At 44.5% G+C, this 23,801-nt stretch overlaps 1 protein-coding gene and 1 pseudogene across 2 annotated transcripts in view; both read right to left on the bottom strand.

The window, feature by feature from the left end:
- The window catches only part of ENPP1 (ectonucleotide pyrophosphatase/phosphodiesterase 1), a 73,799-nt gene extending 60,902 nt beyond the window's left edge, over window positions 1-12,897 (bottom strand). The window contains exon 1 of one of the 2 annotated variants that reach the window (XM_025421917.3): window positions 12,742-12,897. In XM_025421917.3, coding sequence (XP_025277702.2) covers window positions 12,742-12,825 — 84 coding nt within the window. In that variant the 5' untranslated portion in view covers window positions 12,826-12,897. Of the gene's footprint in view, window positions 1-4,422; window positions 4,506-12,741 lie in introns of those variants that run through there. The other variant, XM_049111425.1, reaches the window with a different exon arrangement.
- A 2,992-nt stretch (window positions 12,898-15,889) lies between these two features.
- On the bottom strand, window positions 15,890-20,199 carry LOC112643424 (uncharacterized; annotated as a pseudogene).
- Window positions 20,200-23,801: the final 3,602 nt, after the last annotated feature.

Raw genomic sequence — 23,801 nt, forward strand, 5'->3', positions numbered from 1 at the left:
CCTGAGGAACCTTACATAGATCCCACCTGGGGGAGGGAGGTTTGGGAGGTGTCAACATATGTTTTGCCCTCAGCTTGCCTCTGCTCCCCTCATCACTACCGCTACTGATCTTTCCAAAATGTAAATCAGATTTTGTCACTAAGAATGAAAATAGAAACAAAAACAAACAGTGATTTCCAATTTGCAATGCCCTGCGTGGACCTGGCCCCAGGCCTCCTTCTCAGCCATATCACTCATCACACAACCTCTGCTTACCAGCCACCTGGTTTCCTCCTAATTCTGAGATAGACCGTGCTCCCCGCTATCTCAGGGGGCCTTTGTACATGCAGCCACCTCCTCGGAAGCCTCTTCTGCTCCCAGGTCACTGCCCCCAGGACACCTTCAACCTCTGTGAAGGTGCCACCTCCCCCTCAGGACTCTCCCTCACAGCCCTGGGTAAGGTTCCCAGGCAATTCTTATCACTGCTGCAATGGGAGATAATCATATAGATTCTTTGATAACTGGTACTACGGAGGGTGGACCTTGAGAACAGGGAGGAAGTCTTTCCCTTCTCCTAGCCACATTTAGCCCTGATTCTTGCATGAGACTGCTTACACAGTAGGGACTTGAAATAGTTAAGCTACCCACCCTAACAATAACAATCAACCATAATTAATTCATTTAATCTCTAGACCTATGAGGTAGCTAGCTACTATTTTTCTCCCCATTTTACAGGTGAGGAAACTAAGGCACAAGAGAAGTGAAGGGACTTGCCCAAGGGCACACAACAGTTCTGGACAAAGATGATTTCATACCAGCAGTTTGGCCCTTAACTACTAAGTTCTATGGCCTCTATATGATTAACAGAGGCAAGATAAAATAGCAACTGAGTGCTTCAGGGACAGGGGAGATGGTGCCAAAGAGCAGCTAAGGAATGTTTCCTGTGGGATCCCTGGGTGGTGCAGTGGTTTGGCGCCTGCCTTTGGCCCAGGGCGCGATCCTGGAGACCCGGGATCGAATCCCACGTCGGGCTCCCGGTGCATGGAGCCTGCTTCTCCCTCTGCCTGTGTCTCTGCCTCTCTCTCTCTCTCTCTGTGTTTGACTATCATAAATAATAAATAAAAATTAAAAAAAAAAGAAAAGCTTTAAGGAATGTTTCCTGTGAGAGGAGAAATGGAGTTGGATCCCAGGGAGTGCCTCATGTCAGGTAAGAAAAAGAGGTTTAAAAGAAAAAAAAAATCATTCTTGGGTTAGAAAACAGAAATAGTCAAAACAAGTGTATCTGTAAAACAGTATATATAGGCCTGAGCTGACTATAATGGAAGGTATGTTCCAGCAGAGCTGGGGCACTGTGAACAGGGATATCAAGACCTGGGCTGCCTCCACTGGCACAACACCGGGAGTACAGAAGGGGATATTGATCCGAGTCCTTCAAACATCTAAACCCACGTTAGGCATACAACATCCACATATCCCATATTACAGAAGGGACACAGTGTCCCACCTCCATTTGGGTCCCAGACCTGACTACCCAGCCATCAGATGTGATCCCTGTTAGGTCACACAATCGTGCCGATCAAAGGCGGAAAAGTGCTTCACAGAAGTCTGACACAGAGTCCACTCCATAAAGGCATGTACAAGTTCATCAAATACTTCACAGCTCCTACCACAAGCAAGGGTCTACTCTAAGAGCCTGGCGAACACTGACCGCCCAACAGCCACACATATGCGTCATGGACCTTCGGGGCTGCTATGAATGCATGAAGCTATTCACGCCCAGCCCCCATCGGTAACACTGTTACTCAGGCAATGAGAAATAGGCAAAAAGATTGCGCTTAGGGGTATGCATTTCCCCTTGTATGTTATATTCAGGAAAACTAATAACAATAAGAAAGAGATCTGAGCAGTGGAGGTGAAGCTGAGGAATGAATAAAACAAAACCAAACAAAAAATGTGTTCTAAATTTTTGAATTCTTGGGGACTACGTCTGAGGTATGAGCAGAGATGCTTTCAAAGATTACCCCATGATTTAACCCCATAAAATAAAAGTCTCGAAACCCTATTCCTGAAAGGTTATAAAGCTGTCTAGCAATAACAAAATCTCAATGGAACATAATTTAAAAAGGAAATGGAGCAGTATCTGTAGTATAATTCTATTTTTGTTAAAAAAGTGATACATACACAGAAAAGTCCTGAGGTAGAAACCAGAAACAAAAACAAAACCCTATAAATAGCAGATAAGAGGAATGCAATCTTTATTCTCTTCCTTATATTTCCCCACATTTTCTGAACTTTCTGTAAGACATGGTATGTTTCTAACAAGGTGAAAATACTCTGAGCTCTCTATACTATACAAAGATTTGAATGTACAAGAGAGTCACCTAACCCAAACCTCCTATAACGTGGTTAAAGAAACTGAAAGTCAGAGAAGCAAAGCACATACGTGTTCAAAGGTCACACAGCAATTAATTGCTGTGACTTCACATGCCCATCTCTTAAAATTTGCTTGAATCATCCCAGAAAACTCAATGTTCTCTTTTCCTTTAAAAGTTTCCAAGAGATGACAAATGTAGCAATACTTTCATACATCACCATTCCTCACCTTTACTTCCTTTGAGCTGTAAGGTACTTTAGTGTACAAGTACAGTTTCCTACTTCTCTTTTGTTAATTCAGAGACAAGACAAACACAGTATTCATGATGCAAACCACACCCTTCCCACCTGAATACACTTCATTCACCTGCTTCCAAGGCCCCAGAAGATTCTAATCGAAGTGATGCTGGGTGGCACTCTATAAGAAACCAATGTGTTTGGATGATGAAGTATTATGGAATAAATTCTATGCCAAGGACATTTAATTTGATTCAGTGCCACCTGAAAAAACCCAGGTCCAAGATCTCTTTGTTTTGGTGTTGCATTGGGTATATTGTTGATTGTTGAGAAGGTGCTGGCCATGGAAACTCTGAAGAGTTCTATTTGGTGGTGCAACGTAAAACTGAAATCAGCTTGATATTCTGATAGATGGGTGTCTGAATTGAAAAGAACATCTGAATGTTATCAGATCCCAGCAACCGCAGAAGATTGGCACAGCCGAGAGTAATAAGGAGCAATTAAAGGACAAGCTAGGGCAGAGGCAGGAAAAGGCAGTTAAAGTACAAGAAACAAATGAGAGCACAGGTTGGCTCCTGAGAGACAGTGACTGTACATGTGAAAGGAGGTAAGAAAGACTGTACTTCATGTCCTGTCCACACAAGGGCAAGGGCTACCATCATCAATGCACCGAGGTCCCAGGAAAGAATGAGGCCAAATGCAACAAGCAGTAGCACCACATCAACCCAAAGCCAACACAGCTGAGATCATTAAGGAACACTTAGTAATTTTATTCTTAACTATAACATCATGTATGAAGTCTGTGGAAGCCCAAAGGTCAATGACCCCCAGCCCGAGACATACGGGTTGAAATGCCTCCTGTACCACCCACTTCAACATCCTTAGGAGTGCCACTCCTCAAGCTTTAATGTGTACACAAACCCCTGGTGATCTGCGAAGATGCAGATTCTGGTTTGGGAGGTCTGGAGTGGGGCCCAAGGTGCTGCATTCTGCACAGGCACCGAGGAGGTGATGCCACTAGCCTAGCCTGCAGACTGCTTTGGGTAGCAAGGATATAAATGTCTTCTGAATAAGGAAAAATAAAAAATTCAATCACACTGAAGCATGTCAGGAAGCACAAGAAAAATGAGCACTTATTCAGGGCACATTTTGTGTCCCACTTCGTATACATTGCCTAATTTAATTCTTACACCAGCCAGTATGATTTGATCATCTCTACTTTATTGCTGTGGAAGCTGATATTCAGTAAAATTATTTGCCAGCATTCAAACAGCTAATAACAGTTCCAGGATTTAAACCCAGTCTGAAAAATTAAATAAATAAACAAACAAACAAACAAACAAACCCAGTCTGTCTGACTTGAAAACTGTTTGTCAATAAGCTACAGGGAGGGATCCCTGGGTGGCGCACACCTTTGGCCCAGGGTGCGATCCGGGAGACCCTGGATCAAATCCCACATGGGGCTCCTGGTGCATGGAGCCTGCTTCTCCCTCTGCCTGTGTCTCTGCCTCTCTCTCTGTGTGTGAATATCATAAATAAAAATTAAAAATAAATAAATAAGCTTGTCAAAGTTTAAAAAAAAATAAGCTACAGGGATAGGATTAAGGGAAGTATTAGAAATTCTTAGAGTCCCCCAAATTTCTGAGCCATGATTTTTTGTCCCTAACACAGAGATAATGGCAGAACTATGGCATAGAACAAAAGAGGTAATGGATGTATTTAGAAGTCTAGAAAGGATGTTATATGAAGATACAGTAAGTTGTAACTAGCTTCTAGTTGTAACTAAGAGATATGTCTAAATCTCCTTTCCTTAAAATAGTATTGAATGTATACCTTTCCTTAAAGCAGATATTCTTAAAGCTTTTGGTCTCAGAATTCCTTTATACTCTTACAGAGGACTTTTCAGACAATTGTGGGCATTCTTTAAAATGATTCCAAAATTCTACAAATGGTAATTTCTTAAAGGCAAAATGCAACATGCCACTTGAAACAATATTAATACATTTTTCATACTGCTACATTAAAATCCATTGGTCTATCCTGTACTTTGAATGAAACTTACACTCATTCATAGTTTTGTAAATCATCCATTGATCCCAAAATACTGATTTACTGAGTTACACGGTTCTTCCAAATGTTGACACGTTGTTTTACCCCATGCGAAAAAAATCACACTCCTTACTATTTCCACCAATTTCTATAGAAAAGTTGTTGGGGTTTTTTTAAAGATTTTATTTAGTTAGTTGAGAAAGAGAGCGAGAGAACACAAGCAGGGGGAACTGCAAAGGGAGAGGGAGAAGTAGGCTCCTTGGTGAGCAGGAAGCCTGATGTGGGGCTTGATCCCAGAACCCTGGGATTATGACCTGAGCCCAAGGCAGATACCTGATAGAGCCACCCAGGCACCCCTGAAGAAAGTCTTTAAAAATTGGGATGCTATCAATCATACAATGGCAGCTACAAAGTTCTCCAAAATTCTGATTTTTGCTGAAAAGACTGGATTTTATCATAGGAAACAGGCATCTTAATTTGTTGTCCTTAAAGTGACAAGCTAACATTATGCATTTTGAGAAAATGTGTGCCAAATATTAAAATCTAAAATCTAATCTAAAATATGAAAATCTAATCTAAAATCTATGACATTTATATTATGTGTGTCGGTTGTTCCTTCCAATAAAAATGTTCCATGAAAAAAAAAAAAAAAAAACCCACAGCTAGTTCAACTCACAACACAATCAGTTTTCCCTCCAGAAAACCACAGCACTCCAGTATGCAGCAGATATGCGGCATGCGTACCTCCAATTTCACACCTATTAAAGAGAGAGGTAATTTAGGGTTGATATTTAATAAAAATCTGCTTCCTTGAGGACATTTTTACTGCTTTATCTAGTATACTCTTTTAAGTGAAACTGACTTCTTTTTGTCGTGATCCCAAGTACATGACTACCTGTATTACTGGGGCCACTCATTGCCTTTATTTCTGCTAAGGCGACCACAGAGGCACTTGCCATTGCTTTAATGTCATCAGTGTAAATGTCAGCACAGTTAAAAGGGCAAATGACAGCATGCTACTGTTAAAATCATTTGGAACTCGTAGTCCTCCGAAAGGCTTAACTTAGGGATGGATACCCCAGGAACCCACACACCACACTTTGAGAGCTGCTGCCTGAAATATTTTGGCTTTTGAAACTTCATTCTACCTGTGTTGTCTTTTGCTTATGTGAAGATTTATTCAAAATAAAGGTAATCCGGAGCAACAGGCAACTATTTGGAAAAACATCATAATGAAAGTTGTATTTATTTTGCTGCACGACAGCACCATAAAAACTGCTTAAGTCCCTTCCATGTCTGTCTCTCCATGACAGACCATAGGCCCCAGATGCTTGCTAATGGCACAAAGCTTTTCAAGGAAAAGAAATCAGCTTTAGGAACAAGCTACTTTCTCTGAAAGACTTCCTGAAAACCAAAGTAGAATGCTCTTTAAAGGATATCAAATCACACCTGTGATAGAATGTTTGCCACCTAAATCTATGTAAAGACCTAAGACATGGTGAGAAAATGATCCATCCACATGAGATATGCTTGTGAAAATTCACTCCCTCAAAATGACTTTTTATCATGACTCTCTATTTTCCTATTCTAGTACATTTAAAAATGTATTAAGAAGGAAATTCAAATGAAAGATGAAAATCATTTTCCCAAAAATTGTATACATTGGAAGCTCAGAGTAACATGTGATTACTGACATCACTCTGATAAAAAGGCAAACAAATAGGATGCCATTCACCAATAATTCAGAATAAAAATCCATAGTTAAAAGTCCTTTTGGTTATCAAAGTTTTCTACTTCCAAATGGTATGACTTTTGCCTATAAATTTAACCCACTCTTTCTAGAAGTAGAGTAAATGAACCAACTATGTCTGAATTACTTGAGGTACCTAATATGATGCAGATTCTTTGGGTCCATTCCTATCTTAGTCTTCCCAAACTACTGTGACAAAATATCATAGACTGGATAGCTTACACCGCAGAAATTCTTACAGTACTAGAGCCTGGCAAGTCAAAGATCAAGATGCTGGCCAAACTACATCCTGGTAAAGACTCTTCTTCCTGGCTGCTCTTTCATTATGTCTCCACAGAACCTTTTCTGTGTGTGTTGCAGAGGGCATGGGGGAAAGGAAGGGAGGAGACCACTCAGCTCTCCTCTCTCTTCCCCTTCTTGTAAGGCCACTGATCTGATCCCCACAGCTGCACTCTCATAACCTCATCTAAGTCTTGTTACCTCCCAGAAGCCCCACTTCCAAATATTATCACACTGCAGAGTTGATTTTACCATGTGAATTTGAAAAGGACACAAACGTGTAGTCTGTAACAATTCTTTTTTTTTTTTTTTTTAAGATTTTATTTATTTATTCATGAGAGACACAGAGAGAGAGGCAGAGACACAGGCAGAGGGAAAAGCAGTCTCCCTGCAGGGAGCCCAATGTGTGACTCAATCCTGGGACCCCAGGATCACGCCCTGAGCCAAAGCCAGATGCTCAACCACTGAGCCACCCAGGCATCCCTAGTCCTAACAATTTCAAGCCTTGTACACCATAACCTCTAGGACTGGAGCCCAACAATGTTTTCCTTAATAGTTTCTGGCTGTTCTCCTAAGTATGCTGCAGTTTGAGAAACCTGAGTGTGCCCCTGTGTGCCTGTTTCCTAATCTGTAAACTGGGATTGATAGTCACCATACTTTCCTGTTTCAGAATTGCTGATGTGTTGAGGATCAGTTAAGAATATGTGAGAAAATGCTTTCTAAGACTGCAAAGTGCTTTGTGAATGATAATCATCCAAACTTTTATCACCTACATTTCCACCAGGTCATATTCTAAAAACTAAAAGTAAGGGTGCCTGGGTGGCTCAGTCAGTTAAGTGTCCTACTCTTGATTTTGGCTTAGGTTATGATCTTAGGGTTCTGAAATCAAGCCCTGCAATGGGCATCATCCTGGGCGTGGAGCCTGCTTACGATTCTCTCTCTCTCTCTCTCTCTCTCTCTCTCTCTCTCCCTGACAAAAAAAATAAATAAAAATTTTAAAAATTAAAATAAAATAAAAATTACAAGTGAGGGTTACCTGGGTGGCTTCAGTCAGTTAAGCATCTGACTCTTGGTTTCATCTCAAGTCATAATCTCAGTGTCCTGAGATCAAGCCCTGAGTCAGGCACTCTACTCAGTGGGAGTCGGCTTGAGATTCTCTCCCTCTGCCTCTGCCCCTTTCCTTCCTCTAAAATAAATAATCTTTTTTAAAAAACTGTAAAAATGAATAAAAGATTATTACAGATATTATATTAATTCTTACCATAAAACCTCAGATAACTAAAATACACAGTAAATAGAGTGGTCTAGTTAATAGCTGAACATCCTGGTCACTCTTTTGAAAAGTGATTTTAAATATATTATTAAAGTATAATTTCCATGGTAAATACATAACAGATTTTATTTGACGCCAAAGGGGGCTTTTATTTGACTCAGTTTTCTGAATATCAATTCTTGCTACATAAAAGTCAAGCTTAAAAGACTTGTTCTGCCTTGAACTCATTTGCTAAGGGGTCCCTTATTTACTCCCTGTTGTTTGGGAATATTTCATAGCTGATAAAGGCATGTTTATTTTAACCAAAGATAGATCTCTAATCACAAGTTGCATTCCAAAAGCTTACATCTTCCTAAATCATTTGAAACATGAAATGCCTCTCCCTCTACCAAATAAAAATTATGAATCACAATTATATTCTCTAACTTGTCCAAAAACCCATAATACAGATGAAATACATTTGCTATGAGTTAGAAATCACAGGGATATTTTGCCATGAAATTTATCAAACTCAATCTGAGTACATAACTATTCTCATTTACCTTTAACGTTTGTTTGTATCTGAGAAAAAAGCTAGCTGGAGGAAGAGAAGATGATAGGTAAAAATTTCTTTGAATATTCTAAATGGATCAATGGTCCTCAGTTCTTTATTACACAGAATGCATCAGGTCCCTCAACATGGCCATTAGGGATTCTCTTCAGAATCATGAACAGGATATAACAGAGGCAGGGGACAGCAAAACCAAGTGTCCAGAGTTAACTGAACAAGCAGAATGCAAGGGAAAAATAAAATGTTGAAAAGATGTCTGTATCCATGGAGCAGAAACCGCTGAGTATCAATGGTGAGAGAGTGACCAGAATGCATAAGACTCAAACCAGAAAGAATTGAAAGCAATGCTGGAGAAAACAGCCCACAAAAGCCATGAAGACTGAATGGCAGGGTATGCCACAAAGTCACGAAAACAGAAGAGGCCTTGACACAAGTAAAGGAGACTCTCATTTGTACCTGCAGGATGACCTAACCTGTGCATGCCAGATGCGGCCACACTAGGTCATTCATACCTGAGAGGATGGCCAGTGGTTAGATCCTGATTCTGAATCCAAGTGATCACAGAGGCCTTGTTTGGCCTGTCCTAAAGCATGATGGCCTTGGCTGGAAACTTTTGTTTATGGCTTATTCACTGCCTCTTCCATCTGCAATGCCCTAATGGAATGGTATCCTACTTTTGATCTTACCCTGAATTTCTACCCAAGTGCCTTATCTATTGGTGCATCTATATTTAGATTCCTGACTTTCAACTGGTCATATGGGTCTGTGGTTGTATATGCAACTTCTCATCTACCCATTTTCTAAAGCAAAGTGTCACCTGGTCTAAGTAAAAATGCAGTGCATTCATTCATTCAACCAGAAGCTGACACTGTCAGGCACCATCTGAGAACCAGTGGTAAACACAATCATCTTGCTTGCCTCCTAGAAATGTTTGATTCATTTTATCACATGTGAAACAAATACCAAAAGGCATAAACAGGAGGCTTCTTTGGCCTCTAAGATGCTCTGGTCATTTTGAAATATGCTAAACTATGGCTGGATGGATATTAAATTTTACAAATCAAATAACAATGTTGATTCCAAATCTGATTAAGGGCAGAGAACCAGGGGCACCTAGTGGCTCAGCCAATTAAGTGTCTGATTCTTGATTTCGGTTCAGGTCCTGATCTCAGGATTGTTAGAGTAAGCCCCACATCAGGCTCTGCGCTCAGTAGAGTCTGCTTGAGATTCTCTCTTCCCCTCTCCTTCTGCACCTCTCCCTGCTCAGGCTAAGTAAATAAAATCTTAAAAAAAAAAAAAAAGGCAGAGAATTATCTTGAATGTTCTCAATGCTGTATTTTAGAGATAAGACAATGTGTTGTAAAAAAAGGAGAAAATCTAAAAAAAAAAAAAAAAGGAGAAAATCTTATCAGATTAATAGCTTTCATACCCAAACTTCTGATAAATGAGGGCAACCTCTGCCACTTACAAATAATTCTTTCACTGAAAGGCGAAAGTAGTCTTTAGCCACCACCACCCACACATAAAGCCCTTTACACATACACAGGTATATCTATTCATAAGCACAGCAGGACGTCACAAACAAAATAAAACTGCAGAACGACTCACTGGTGAATGGAAAAATGTACTGCATTGTGGCTGAAAATTCTCTGCCCTTTCAAATGATACCAGGGAACAAGGGTTTTTTTTTTTTTAATAACTCTTCAAGTCTAACCTCAGTGGAAGTCAAAATTTCAGCTCAGAATTTATTTTGGAACTAAGGAAAGACATCCAGTATTTAACATATCATCTAGAGCACATACAGAGTAATTCTCCTATTTGCCCTCTGAGTTTTCTGCAGCCTAGCTCAGTGCTTAGGCATTGGCATTTCCAGGGCCCAGGGCCAAAAGCCACCAGAACCTGCAATTCTTTCCCTGGACTCAGACACCACACTAAAGAGAAGCAAGGATAGAGTGGGTTCTTTCCTTCATCCATTCTCCCATTACTACAGCATTTAAACTTATCGGAAATGTCTTCAAAAATGCAAGAGTTGCCACTGATTATCTCTCTGGAAAGCAACTGCAATTATCCTGCTAGGTAAAGACTGTGTGCCCCACGACTAGGTCAGTGGTTGGCTTCCAGTAATCCCAACTCAGGATACAATTAGTCAACACATTCCTTCAGCTTTACAAAAAAGGTGTTGATCTTGACGGGATGAGCACTGGGTGTTATTCTGTATGTTGGTAAATTAAACACCAATAAAAATTATTTCACTAAAAAAATAAAAAATAAAAAATAAATAAATAAATTAATTAAAAAAAATTAAAAAAAGGTGTTGATGACCAACTTGAAAAAAGGAATCCCATAATTGCAGCTCCTTTCTAGAAGACTTGTCCCAGAACTCTTTGATGTCAATTGTCAGATTCCTTCAGGAGACTTTTCCCTTTGTAAGTGCATCATTTGGGAAAGCGGGAACAGTTGCAGAGGAAAGCAGAGTATTGAAGTAGGGAAGAAAAAGAATGGGTAAAAGTTTTCACATTCACTGGAGTTATTGACATTTCAAAAATACAGCAATGAGTTTAGATGTATATTTAATGTCCCACAGTGTTACATCAAAGACGTGAGATAAGAATTCTTTGCCAATTCATGTTACAGCAAAGACCCACCTAACGGGAAAAGAAATATTCATAACTGTACTACTTGTGAAAGTGAGACCTAAGACACTTTCATGTCCAGTATCCACAGCTGCATCATCAGAGCACAGTGGAATGCTGTCTGACCAGTGACTGCAGGTGTCAGAGACTGAAATGCAAGTTTCAGAGGTAGACCTTTGCTCATACCTGAACGTAAACGAGTAGGAAAAACTTAAAAACAGATATAGTAATTGGCAATTTAGCTACCTTCTAAGACTACAGGCATTTAGGAGTGATTTCACATTAGTTTCACACAGATTCAAATGTACAATTATGGAATAGCTAGGAGTGTGCTAAACCTGAAAGTACAGATACTAAAGAATTTAAGTGATCGTTATAAAAGCAAAGGTCTCCCATTAACAGAAACCTAAAAGGAGACTCAAAAGACCAAAAGTAAGTTCTCATCCTGATGCAAGAATATGTGTTGAGATACACTGTGTGGTTAGTGACTCTCTGAAATTTAGGCTTAGGTTGACTAAGCATACAACACCATCTCTTTAGGAATGTTGGCTCCTCAAAGTATTGTAACAACTCCATGAAACCTGAAATATAGTGAAAATGGAAATGCTTATGAGAAGAGGTAGGTTTCAAATATCAGGAAACGTATTCTCTACACAGCATTGTTCAATCATAATAAGTGATGTTACTTCCACATAATGCAATAAAAATAATGTCTCCTTGTAATTTTCAGTTTACTTCCCCACAAACATTGTTCCCATTGGATCCTCATAATAATCCTACGCAATGGGCAATGAAAGTAATGTCCTCATTTTAACAAATAAGGAACTGAGGTTTGGGAGAGTTATACAAGGACTCAGCAATCACTAACTCAATCAAGAACCCAGGCTCTGACTCTCAGCGCCCCCACTTTCTACCCTAGGAATGAAAATCCCCCACATTTCATAAAATTGGCTGTGGGTCTTGCCACTGTCACAACAAAATAGCAGAGGAATAATGACTACTTTTGTTAGCAACAAAAGCCATGTAACCTACGGTAAAAAGAGTGGACAAAGAATCGTACGCGCTTCTTCACATTCGCATAACATGAATATTGATGGGATTTCTGAACAGCTGCACGGAAATTCCTAAGCGGAGCCAAAAGAAAAGGCATTTCCTAAAGCTCCCCATAAAACTTAGGGAACTCTATTAAATCTTTTCCAGTGAAATAGGTTAATGCAAAGAAAGTCATCAATACTACACCCAGGGTCGCCTAAAAAGAGACTGAAAAGGGGAAAAAAAAAATGTTGGTCCTTCTTAAGACCAGCAATTCTCCGGCTGGCTGGTTATTTTCCCCCAAAAACAACTTCATTCGCTCTTGGGGGACGAGCGGTATTTACAAACAGCGCAGTTCTAACAGCCTCATTTCCCAGCCGGGCCCTCCGAAGCCTCCGCGGCGCCCGGGAGCGTGAACTCCTGCCCCGGGGAGCAGAGGGCACCGAGCGAGGGGCCCGCACAGCGGCCGCAGGCGAGCGCGTGGAGAGGGGGCGCAGGAGCCGGCCGCGCCCTCCCCGCCCTCCGCGCCCTCCGCGCCCTCCGCGCCCTCCGCGCCCTCCCCGGCGCCCGCCGGCCGCGGACCTACCAGCGAGAGCACCTTGTAGGTGTTGGGGTCCTTGGCCGGGCGGGCGCGGGCCGCCTTCTCCAGCGGCTCCTCCCCCAGGTCCATGGGGGCCAGCAAGGCCGCGGCCGCCTGCCCATCCCCCGGCGCCGCGGCGGCTCGAGCGCAGCCCGGGTCGGGGCCGTTCCCCGCCGGGCCCTCCCGGGAGCCGAGGCCCGCCTGGCCGCCGCGCTCCATCGTGGCCCCGGCGCTCTGGCCCGGCCGCCCCGCCGCGCCTCTAATAGGCTCCGCGCCCGGCCCCGCCCCGCGCCCGCCCCGCGCCCGCCCCTCGCCGCCGGACCTTGGCTCGGCTCCCGCCGCCCAGCGCTACTCTGAAGGGAAAGCGACTCAACGCCCCGGATTATTTGCTTCCTGTCTGATTTCGGGCACTCAGCGTGTCGGTTATTTTAGGTCCTGCCCGTGGGCGAGTCTTTAACTTCCCCCAAAGCCTTCTCCTCCCCGCGCCCGGGCACCTTCCGAACCCTTGCCGGAGTCGCCCTGCGTGGCCTCGCGGCGCGGGCTGCCCTGGAATTGCAGAGTGTGGTCTGCAGAGGGCATGAGCTCATGGGGCCCCAAAATAGAGCGGGAGGAGGAGAAGGATGCGGCCGGCGGCGCTGCTTCTCCGTGGCCAGCGAGAGCGGTGGGGCCGCGCGTGTTTCTAGGTGCACGTGCAAGCGGGCGGGAGGGTCCGAGGTGGGGTAAGGCCCTCTTCTTTTTTCTCCTGCGTAGAAGCAAGTGAGAACGCCTTCAAAGTCCTGCCACCCACTACCACTCTCCTCTGAGAAACGAATTACCCACCTCTGGTCTAACAAAAGCACTCATATATAAGGGATACTTAGTTTTCCACGGCTTTATGTGGTTTCTGGGGTTTTCTAGCCGATCTTGCCTTAATATATTTGTTAGTTCCTTTTGACTTTCTGTGTTGAAGGCTTCAAAGTGTCCGTGCTGCCTCCTCCTGAGGTTGATCCTGGCACTTGGTTAGCAATACTGAACATTTTAACATCATCTGAAATACTTTGATACTTTATTTTTGATCAAGGACATGAAGCGTAGGCTGTAAATCTTGATGGGTTTTGATTCACCTTTTATTCTACAACTTTCACATTTCCTTCCTCATCAGAAAAACCGCAAGTGTGTAGTGAAGTGATTCTTGTCAAGGGGAAACAGACGAGTGGCTTTCAACAGCTTTGCAATACTAGGGACTGACTTTGAACACCAAGGAAAGTTTCACAGTCCAAAAACATTCATTCTCAATTCATTTTGACTACACGAATGCATACAATTTTTTTTTAAAGATTTGATTTATTTATTCATGAGAGACACAGAGAAAGGCAGAGACACAGGCAGAGGGAGAAGCAGGCTCCCTGCAGGGACCCCAAAATGGGACTGGATCCCAGGACCCCAGGATCAAGCCCTGAGCCAAAGGTGCTCAACCACTGAGCCACTCAGGTGCCCCCAGATATTTTTTTTTTTAACTGAGGATGACTATTTAACAGAAAATGTTTGTTGTTCCCTTTAAAACAGTCAATTTAGGATGCTTTCCATTTATATTGACTCTTCATTCATTCAGTCTTTTGGCCTCCAACTTTGTATACCATATTGAAGATGAAAAAAAATTTATGTATTTCTCAAGTAGCTCTCAGTCTGATGGAAGGGGGTAAAGACAACAAACAAAAAAAAATTTTAAACCCAAGTCCTAAATACAAAATAGTGTCACAAATCAGATATTTTGAAAGTTTAGTGGAGAGGTAACTGACATTTGGAAGGAGTAAAAGGCCATCCCTCAAAACGTTATTGAGCCCACTTTTAATTACCTTTGAGTCAGCTTACAAATCACCCAAAAGAAACACGTTTTCACTGTTTCATAGTCACACATATTTTTTTACCCCAAACTTGGCTCCAAATTTTCCTTTAACTGTTTCCAGAAGTCAGATTCAGGGACAAAGATTTGTGCCACAGAGACTGGTCAAATCAGTGTCAAAACTTCTAAAGGAAACTCCTCAGAAACTTCTAAAGTGGCTTTGAACCTGACAAAACAAATGGAATCAGTATATTGATCGTTCACGTTCCAAGGCAAAGAATCACTTTCAAGGTTTCACCCATTGGAAATGTGAGCGGACACTCTGGAGTCACAAACTCAAACACCATAAAGGAGTGAGGCAGCCCCGGGTAGGTGAACTGTGTGCCCTCGTGAGAGGGGTGAGGCATGTGCCTATCATGGCTACTTAGATTTCTCAAGAGAAACAAGAAATGTAGATGTTTGTGCGAATTCTCCAGATTGCAAAACTGTGTCTACAAAATTCAGAAAAACAATTTATTTAAACACTTGAAACAAAATCTAACACATCTGCAGGGTGGGCCTGGCAAACAGGCCACCAGGATGTGGCCTCTGCCTTATACTCAGGCCTTGCCTGTGCCAGTCGGGACTTGTATGGGTAACTATAAAAGTCCCATTGAAATTTTAAAATCAGGGATGCCTGGGTGGCTTAGCAGTTGGGCGTCTGCCTTCTGTTCAGGGCCTGATCCTGGGTCTGGGGAACGAATACCCCATCAGGCCCCCTGCGAGGAGACTGCTTCTCCAATGTTGTGCCCAAGATCGCGAATCTGAGAAACCGCCAAGGAGCCAACACCGATGCAATCACACGAGGGTTTATTTACAAGCTCGAGCCTGGGCCCAAGTATACCCGACGCAGCGGAGCAGGGACTTGGACCCCGAGACTAAGAGGCTTAGCAGCTTTATAGGGGCCAGTGGCCCATGGGATACACAGAAAGTTGCATAGTCATGCTGGTCCATTGAGCCGGATTTCCGGTTAGGCTGTGCCCTGGTCTTTGACTAGGGCGGGGCAGTGCCCTAGGTAATAAGCAGTCAGCACAAGGCGGGTGCAGCCCTAAATAGAGTCAGTCCTGCTCTGCTTGTCCAGGGGTAGGGGATTTTGTTCAATTTCCTGGGTCTCACATTCCCTCCTTTTTCAGAGGATCCTATGCAGGATCCAATCAAGGGTCCAGGTTGCTCTCAGAGTGAGCCAGGTGGAATGATTAAACCAGGATTCTCACCAACCTTGTTGCTGTTCTTGCTCTTATTTACAGTTAAGGCAGCACATACCCCCCCCCCCCGCCCCCCGCAACCCTTTGTTGTAAGAAGACTAATTCTAGTCTCCTTCTATTTTGAAGGACAACCTCGGACTAGGGAGTCTTGGAGTTGGGAAATAAGTGAGAACGGCACAGTCTTAGCTTTAGGGGATTGTCCTTGTCTGGTTGGCTTTTTTTTTATTCTGTAACAAAGTACGTGAGAATGGTTTGTGGGTCAGCTGGCCGGATGTGGGTGTAGTGGACCCAGGGAGTAATCCCGTCGACCTTGAGAGCGGTGGGAGTGGTCAGGATCACGAGGTAGGGTCCCTTCCAGCGAGGTTGAAGTGTCTGGTGTTGGTATCTCCGCACATACACCCAGTCACCTGGCCGATATCAATAGGGGTCCGGGGGTGGCCCAGTCTCATAGAGGGCCCTCAGCTTAGGCCATACCTGCTCATGGGTTCATTGTAACATTTGGAGAGATAAAAGAAGTTGGTGATCATCAAGCACCTCAGGTTTTAAATTGGGGATAATGGGTGGAGGAAGACCGAACATGATCTCGTAGGGAGTCAGTCCCATCTTATATGGGGAGTTCCTCACCCTATATAGGGCGAAGGGGAGGAGAGTCACCCAGTCCCCGCCAGTCTCCAGGGCTAATTTAGTTAAGGTCTCCTTTAATGTTCTGTTCATCCTTTCTACCTGTCCTGAGCTCTGGGGCCTATATGCACAATGTAATTTCCAATCTGCCCCAAGTACTAGAGCCACTCTCTGTGTTACCTTAGAGACGAATCCTGGGCTGTTGTCTGACCCAATTCTAACGAGAAAACCATACCTCTGTACGATGTCTTCCAGCAGTTTCTTGGTCACGATCTGTGCCGTTTCATGTTGGGAAATGCCTCTGTCCATCCTGAAAAAGTATGTACAAACACTAGTAAATACCTATACCCGTATTTTCCAGGTTTTACTTCAGTGAAGTCCACTTCCCAGTAGGCTCCTGGGCGGTCCCCTCGGAGCCGGGTGCCTGGGTTAGATCCATGGGTGGAGGCATTTGTTAATTGGCATGCGCGGCAGCTTGCCACGATCTGCTCGATCTTTGCTCGAGAGTCTTTAATAGTGATCTTTGCATGTCGTATGAGGTCTTCCATCTTCCCTGTTCCCGTGTGAGTACTCCGATGCGTTTTGGATAGGACTCGCCGTCCCAGTTCCTCTGGCAAGATGATGCTGGAGTCTGTGGCCCTCCACCAGCCACGCAAGCACTGGGTCACAGGCAAGCGTTTGATCCAGTGTAAGTCAGCATCAGTGTAGTTGGGGGTGTCAGGCTGGGTCAGTGCCCCCGGATTGGGTAGCGTGCTAGCTAAGACCTGGGTCACCAAAAGGGACGCCTCCTTTGCTTTTAAATCGGCTAGCCGGTTTCCCCTGGCTACTGGCGTGTCTGCCTTTTGGTGCCCCGGACAGTGGATGATGGCTAGGGCCTTGGGCAGCCAGAGGGCCCTCAGGAGTTCAAGAATCTCCGTTTTGTTTTTAACAGTCTTTGCCTCTGCTGTCAGAAGCTCTCTCTCTGTAAAGGGCTCCGTGAATGTGAGCGGTGGCAAAGGCGTACCTGCTGTCGGTGTAGATGTTTATTCGTTTACCTTCCCCCATGGTCAGCGCCTTGGCCAGTGGGATCAGTTCTGCCCATTGAGCCGACTCCGTGGTTATGGCTGCCCCCGCATATCTGAATCCTTCTTGAACAAAACTGCTGCCGTCCGTGTACCAGGTGGCGTCCGCATTCGGCAGTGGCTGGTCCTGGAGATCAGTTCTGATTCCGTGCACCTGGCGGACGGTTTGCGGCTGTGGGATTCTTAAGACAGTTTCCTTCCGTGCATCCGTCAACCATCTTTGTCCATCTTTTAATTTGTACCCAAGGTAGCTCACCTCTGTTCTGCACATCTGGGCTTTTTTAGCTGAGGCCCAGTATCCTAGGGCCGCTATCCTGGAGCAAGTCCCTGGTGCCTTGCAGGCATGTGTCCTGGTCCTCCGCTGCCAACAGGATATCATCTACATATTGTAATAAAGTTAAATGTGGGTGCTCGGAACGGAACTCACTCAAGTCTTTGTGTAAGGCCTCATTGAAGATGGTCGGTGAATTTTTAAATCCTTGTGGTAGTCGAGTCCAGGTGAGCTGGCCATTGATGCCTTTCTCAGGGTCCATCCATTCAAAGGCGAAGAGGTCTTGGCTTCTGGGTGCTAAAGGCAGGCTGAAAAAGGCATCTTTTAAATCTAATACTGTATACCAAGTTTTGTCTGGAGGCAGGGTGGAGAGGAGGGTGTATGTGTTTGGGACCGTAGGGTGCATATCCTCTACCCGCCGGTTGACTCCCCTCAAGTCCTGGACTGGCCTGTAATCGTTAGAGTGCGGTTTTGGAACCGGCAGCAAGGGAGTGTTCCATGCCGATTGGCAGGGCCTTAATATGCCCGAGTCCAGTAGTCGCCGTGTGTGGGGTGTGATTCCCTTTCGTGCTACTAGAGGCATGGGGTATTGGCGGACCCTGACAGGGTCGGCCCCCGGCTTTAGTTCTATGTATATGGCCGGTAGATGTTGGGCCCGCCCGATTCCCCCAGTTTCTGCCCACGCTTGGGGAAATTCCCGCAGCCAACGGTCAATGTCAGTCATTGACACTGAGGGTATTTGGTGGAGACAATATTCATCTTCTAAACTCAGGACAAGCACCTGAATCGGGTGCCCCTTCTTGTTTAGGACTTTTGCCCCTTCAAGGTGGAAGCAAATCTGTGCCCCCATCTTGGTGAGCAAATCCCGACCTAACAACGGGTAGGGACACTCAGGGATGACCATGAAGGAGTGGGATACCTGGCCCGTGCCGAGATCCACAGTTCTTCGGGTAGTCCATGAGTACTGTTTGGTGCCCGTGGCCCCTTGCACCCATGAAGTTTTGTTTGCCAATTTCCCTTGGGGTTGTAATAAAACTGAATGTCATGCCCCAGTGTCCACTAGGAATTCAACAGGTTGCCCCTCCATTTTAAGAGTTACCCTGGGCTCGGGGAGGGGTGCCGAACCCTGACTCCCCTAATCGTCCAGGTCCTCCATTTCTAAGATCTTGGCAGCGGCCTTAGATCTTTTGTTAGGGCAGCTTTTTAACCAATGGCCCTCCTCTTTGCAATAGGCGCATTGGATTTTGTTCAGCTTAGGGCACTCCCAAGGGGGACCAGGGCCATCCTCCTTACCTGTCCCTGGAGCCAGCTTCTTGCGGTGCCTCCGTTTTTCCTGTGGGTCGTCCATGGTTGTGGCCAGCAGGATCTTGGCCAGATTTCAGGTCTGCCGGTCACTTAGTTTGGTTTGTTGTTCTTCCAGACTTTCTCTATTATTATAGACTCGTTCTGCCACTATCACTAAGTCCTGCAAGATCTTATCTCCCAGTCTCTCTACTCTTTGTAATTTCTTTTTAATATCTGGAGTGGCCTGGTTAACAAAAGCCATGATAATTGCAGCCTTTGTTTCCGGGGCTTCTGGGTTCGTAGGGGTGTACTGTCTAAAAGCCTCTATGACCCTCTCTAAGAAGGCTGCTGGACTCTCATCCTTACCCTGCCTCACATCATAGACCTTGGCCAGATTTGTCGGTTTGCACGGCAGCCTGGAGACCTGCCATTAGAGTCTGGCGGTGGACCCGGAGTCTCTCCTTACCTTCAGCTGAGTTGTAGTCCCAGGTGGGGCGGGATAAAGGGAAGGCAGCATTTATGAGGTCTGGGTTTTGAGTTGGCTGTCTGTCCTCTCCCAGGACAGACTTCTGGGCTTCCACCTGAATTCGTTCTCTTTCCTCGGTGGTGAAGAGAACCTGTAAGAGCTGTTGGCAGTCATCCCAAGTAGGCTGGTGGGTAAGGAGAACAGTATCTAAAAGCCCGATTAGACCTCTCGGGTTATCAGAGAACTTTGCATTTTGGGTTTTCGAATTATATAAATCACTAGTGGAGAACGGCCAATATAACATTAGCTGTTCGCCAGTCTCATGGGGGGGGGCCCCATAGTGCGGAGAGGAAGGGCGGTGGAGTCGGTCCCCCCGCATTCGGAGGTGGGGCCGTCCGCTGGGTCTGACTGTGTGTCCCCGCTGCTGGCCCGTGCACAGGGACTCCCTCGTCAGGGAGGGGTGGCGCCCCTTCTGCAGCCCCCTGTGCCTCCAATGGAGGGGCAGAAGCGGGGAGGGATGCCCAGTAGGGCGGCGGGTCAATCAGGTCCTCCGGGGAGGAATCCTGGAAGACCGGACGAAGGGGTGCTTCGGGCATAGAGTCGATCTCCTTTTTGGCTTTCTGCAGGGCTAGAATCTCTGTGGGTCCTGATTTGGGGGGTAAAAATGGTTTTAGCCAAGGAGGAGGATTCTCCATCATGTCCTGCCAGACCAGGATGTAGGGCACCTGGTCAGAGTGGCCGTCTGGTTTGTCCCTGAAGATCACGGCCTTAACCTGTAAGATAATAGGTAGGTGAAAAGTTCCTTCCTGGGGCCATCCTACGTCAAAGGTTGGCCATTCTGATACACAGTAAATTTGGAACCTCTTTCTCCTTATGTCTATGCTCAGAATACAAGCTCTTTCCCTAATATCCGAGAAGTGAGAGGGCATAAGAGATAGGGGAGTGGTTTCTGTCTCCCCCATTATGTCCCCAATCCACACCAAGACACAGACAGTAAAGATGATTAACAAGGACACAACAACAGAGACAAATGCACAAACAGTTAGCAAGGACGTACTAACACAGACAAACGTGCAGACAGGTAACAAGAACACGGTAACAGACGAACGTTCCGTGCGGCCGCGGAGACAAAACAGAAAGTAACCTGAAGGGCTCGCAGCCGGCCCCCCTTATAGATGGGGACCTCTGTCCTCCTTACAGATGAGGACCCCGTCCTCCAGGCAGGGGCAAGGGACAGTCTCCTCAAGACCCCCGGTTGACCGCCCGCCAGCGCCCGCCTAAGCCAAGGCCGCCCCAACACAGATCGGAATTCCTACAGGTACGGCCCAGTTCAGAGCTCTCAGAAAATAGGCGCGCCAAAGGTGGAAAAGTTGAGTGCGCTCTCCACGCGTGAAACCCTCCGGATGGGGTCCTGGAGGTTTCTTGGATCCCAGACGAGCCCCCAAATGTTGTGGCCAAGATCGCGAATCTGAGAAACCGCCAAGGAGCCGACACCGATGCAATCACACGAGGGTTTATTTACAAGCTCGAGCCTGGGCCCAAGTATACCCGACGCAGCGGAGCAGGGACTTGGACCCCGAGGCTAAGAGGCTTAGCAGCTTTATAGGGGCCAGTGGCCCATGGGATACACAGAAAGTTGCATAGCCATGCTGGTCCACTGAGCCGGATTTCCGGTTAGGCTGTGCCCTGGTCTTTGACTAGGGCGGGGCAGTGCCCTAGGTAATAAGCAGGTCAGCACAAGGCGGGTGCAGCCCTAAATAGTCAGTCCTGCTCTGCTTGTCCAGGGGTAGGGGATTTTGTTCAATTTCCTGGGTCCTACACCATCTGCTTATGTCTCTTCCTCTCTCTGTGTGTCTCTCATGAATAAATAAATAAAATCTTTAAAATTTTTTTGAAAAAAAAATTAAATCAGAGGGATAAGAATGGATCAATTGAGCATGCCACTCATGTTGCTTAGCTACAGACATAGCAATGCCTGTAGTGAGTCTTGCCTCGGTCTTGTTTGTATTCCACACTCCCAAGTACAACAGAACCTTCCTGGTTAGTGCAAGGTTAATAATAAGTTTGATCCTTGACCCTAAATACTCTGCTTTAATGATTGAAGACTATAATCTGGTACAGCAGGAAAGATGAGAATTTAAGATTTTATAAGATTTCTGAAGTTTTATTCTACAGAAATATGTATGTATGTATTTATTTATTTTATTTATTTATTTATTCATGAGAGACGCATGAGAGAGGCAGAGACACAGGCAGAGGGAGAAGCAGGCCCCATGCAGGGAACTCGATGCAGGACTCTATCCCAGGACCCTGGGATCACGCCCTGAGCCAAAGGCAGACACTCAACCACTGAGCCACCCAGGCATCCCTCTACAGAAATATTTCAATGTTTCTCTCCCAGTGCCTGAAACTTGAGACACAGATAGGACCAAAACACCAAATAAAACCAACTTATTTGTGTGTTTGAATTCTGACTTTCACAATGTGAGGAACAGTTTCTGGGTTTTAAAAACTGAAATATGCTGCAGAGTAATTATTTTACCAGCTGCTCCAGAGCTTGTCCAACTTTCTCCGATTCTCCAGTAAAACAGGAAAGACCTCTAGCCCAGCCTAAAAAAGAAAAAAAAAAAAAAAAAACTTTGGCTCTTCAGTCTTCGTGAGACTTAGAAAAAAAAAAAAAAAAAAAACATTTTCCATGGCATTAATTTATTTTTAAGATTTTTGTAGAATATCCTTTCTCTTTCCTTTTCATAAGCACAAAAGATTTACTCTCTGGGAGAAGCTTGGATAACTATGTGACCTTGTACAGATTACAAGGACTCTCTGAGTCTCGGCTTCCTCATTTATAAAATGATGTTACAAATAATACCATAAAATTACACTGCTGTCTCCAAATGCCAACAACAACAACAACAAAAAATTAACATTTCCCTACTGTCACAAAAATTTGAATGTATTCTTTCCATATTTTTTGTTTATTTTTTATTGGAGTTCGATTTGCCAACATATAGCATATCACCCAGTGCTCATCCCATCAAGTGCCTCCCTCCATGCCCATCACCCAGTCACCCCATCCCCCCACCCATCTCCCCTTCCACTACTCCTTGTTTGTTTCCCAGAGTTAGAGTCTCTCTTGTTCTGTCACCTCTCTGATATTTCCCACTCATTTTCTCTCCTTTCCCCTATGATCCCTTTCATTGTTTTTTATATTCCCCATATGAATGAAACCATATAATGTTTGTCCTTCTCCGATTGACTTACTTCACTCAGCATAATACCCTCCAGTTCTATCCACATCGAAACAAATGGTGGGTATATGTCATTTCTAATAGCTGAGTAATATTTCATTGTATACATAGACCACATCTTCTTTATCCATTCATTGTATCCTTTCCATACTGAAATCACTCAACTCACACCCCTACCAGAGAGAGAATAAACAATTTCATTTTCACGTAAATAATGCATGGTTAACACTTAATTTCTGGAAAGGTTCGAGAGCTGCCAGTGAAAATGCAACTACAAAGGTAGAGCCTGTGGGGTCAGGAAGAGATGCTTGCCCCTCTGGGATGGAGGAGAGACAGCTTCTTAGCAGGCAGATAGCAAAATGAGTGGAGTGAACCACGAAGTGTAAAATGCAGTTGAGAGTTACAGAAACCATGGAAACATGGAAAATACATATCCCATCTAGAGGGAGCTGCCATCCAGGCCTTCACTTTCTGGTACTCTGAAGTCTCTGCCACTCCTGTTTCCTTTTACACCTCATTTCCAATAAAGCCTTGGTTGCACGTGATGTGATAACACTGAATGTTACACTATATGTTGGCAAATTGAATAAAAAAAAAAAAAAAAAAAAAAAAACCTTTGGTTGCCAGTAATCTGAATTCATCTCTGCCACTCTGCTATTTGCTTTCCTCGTGCCTCATGTCTTATCTTTCCCTCTGTTCCTCCTTCGCTTCTATAAATTTGTGGTAATTTTTTGTTATACCATGCTATTTCCTCTGTTGAATTTTAGCTTTTTTAAAGGTGTTTTTTCTTAGTAGTTGCATCTTTAACTTACCATCTGCTTCAGATTGATACTGACTTAATTCTGGTAAAATATAGCAATTTTTTCTGTAATACATTTCCCTTTCCTCATCCTTTTCTTTTACTATTGTTGTTATATATATCAATCTGTATGTGTTATAAAGCCAATGATTCAGTGTTATAATCATTTTAAACAACCATATTTTTTTTTAAGAAATTAAAAGAATGGGGATCCCTGGGTGGTGCAGCGGTTTGGCGCCTGCCTTTGGCC

Source organism: Canis lupus, chromosome 1 (genome assembly GCF_003254725.2).
Source record: "Canis lupus dingo isolate Sandy chromosome 1, ASM325472v2, whole genome shotgun sequence".
In the NCBI taxonomy this organism is placed as follows: domain Eukaryota; kingdom Metazoa; phylum Chordata; class Mammalia; order Carnivora; family Canidae; genus Canis; species Canis lupus.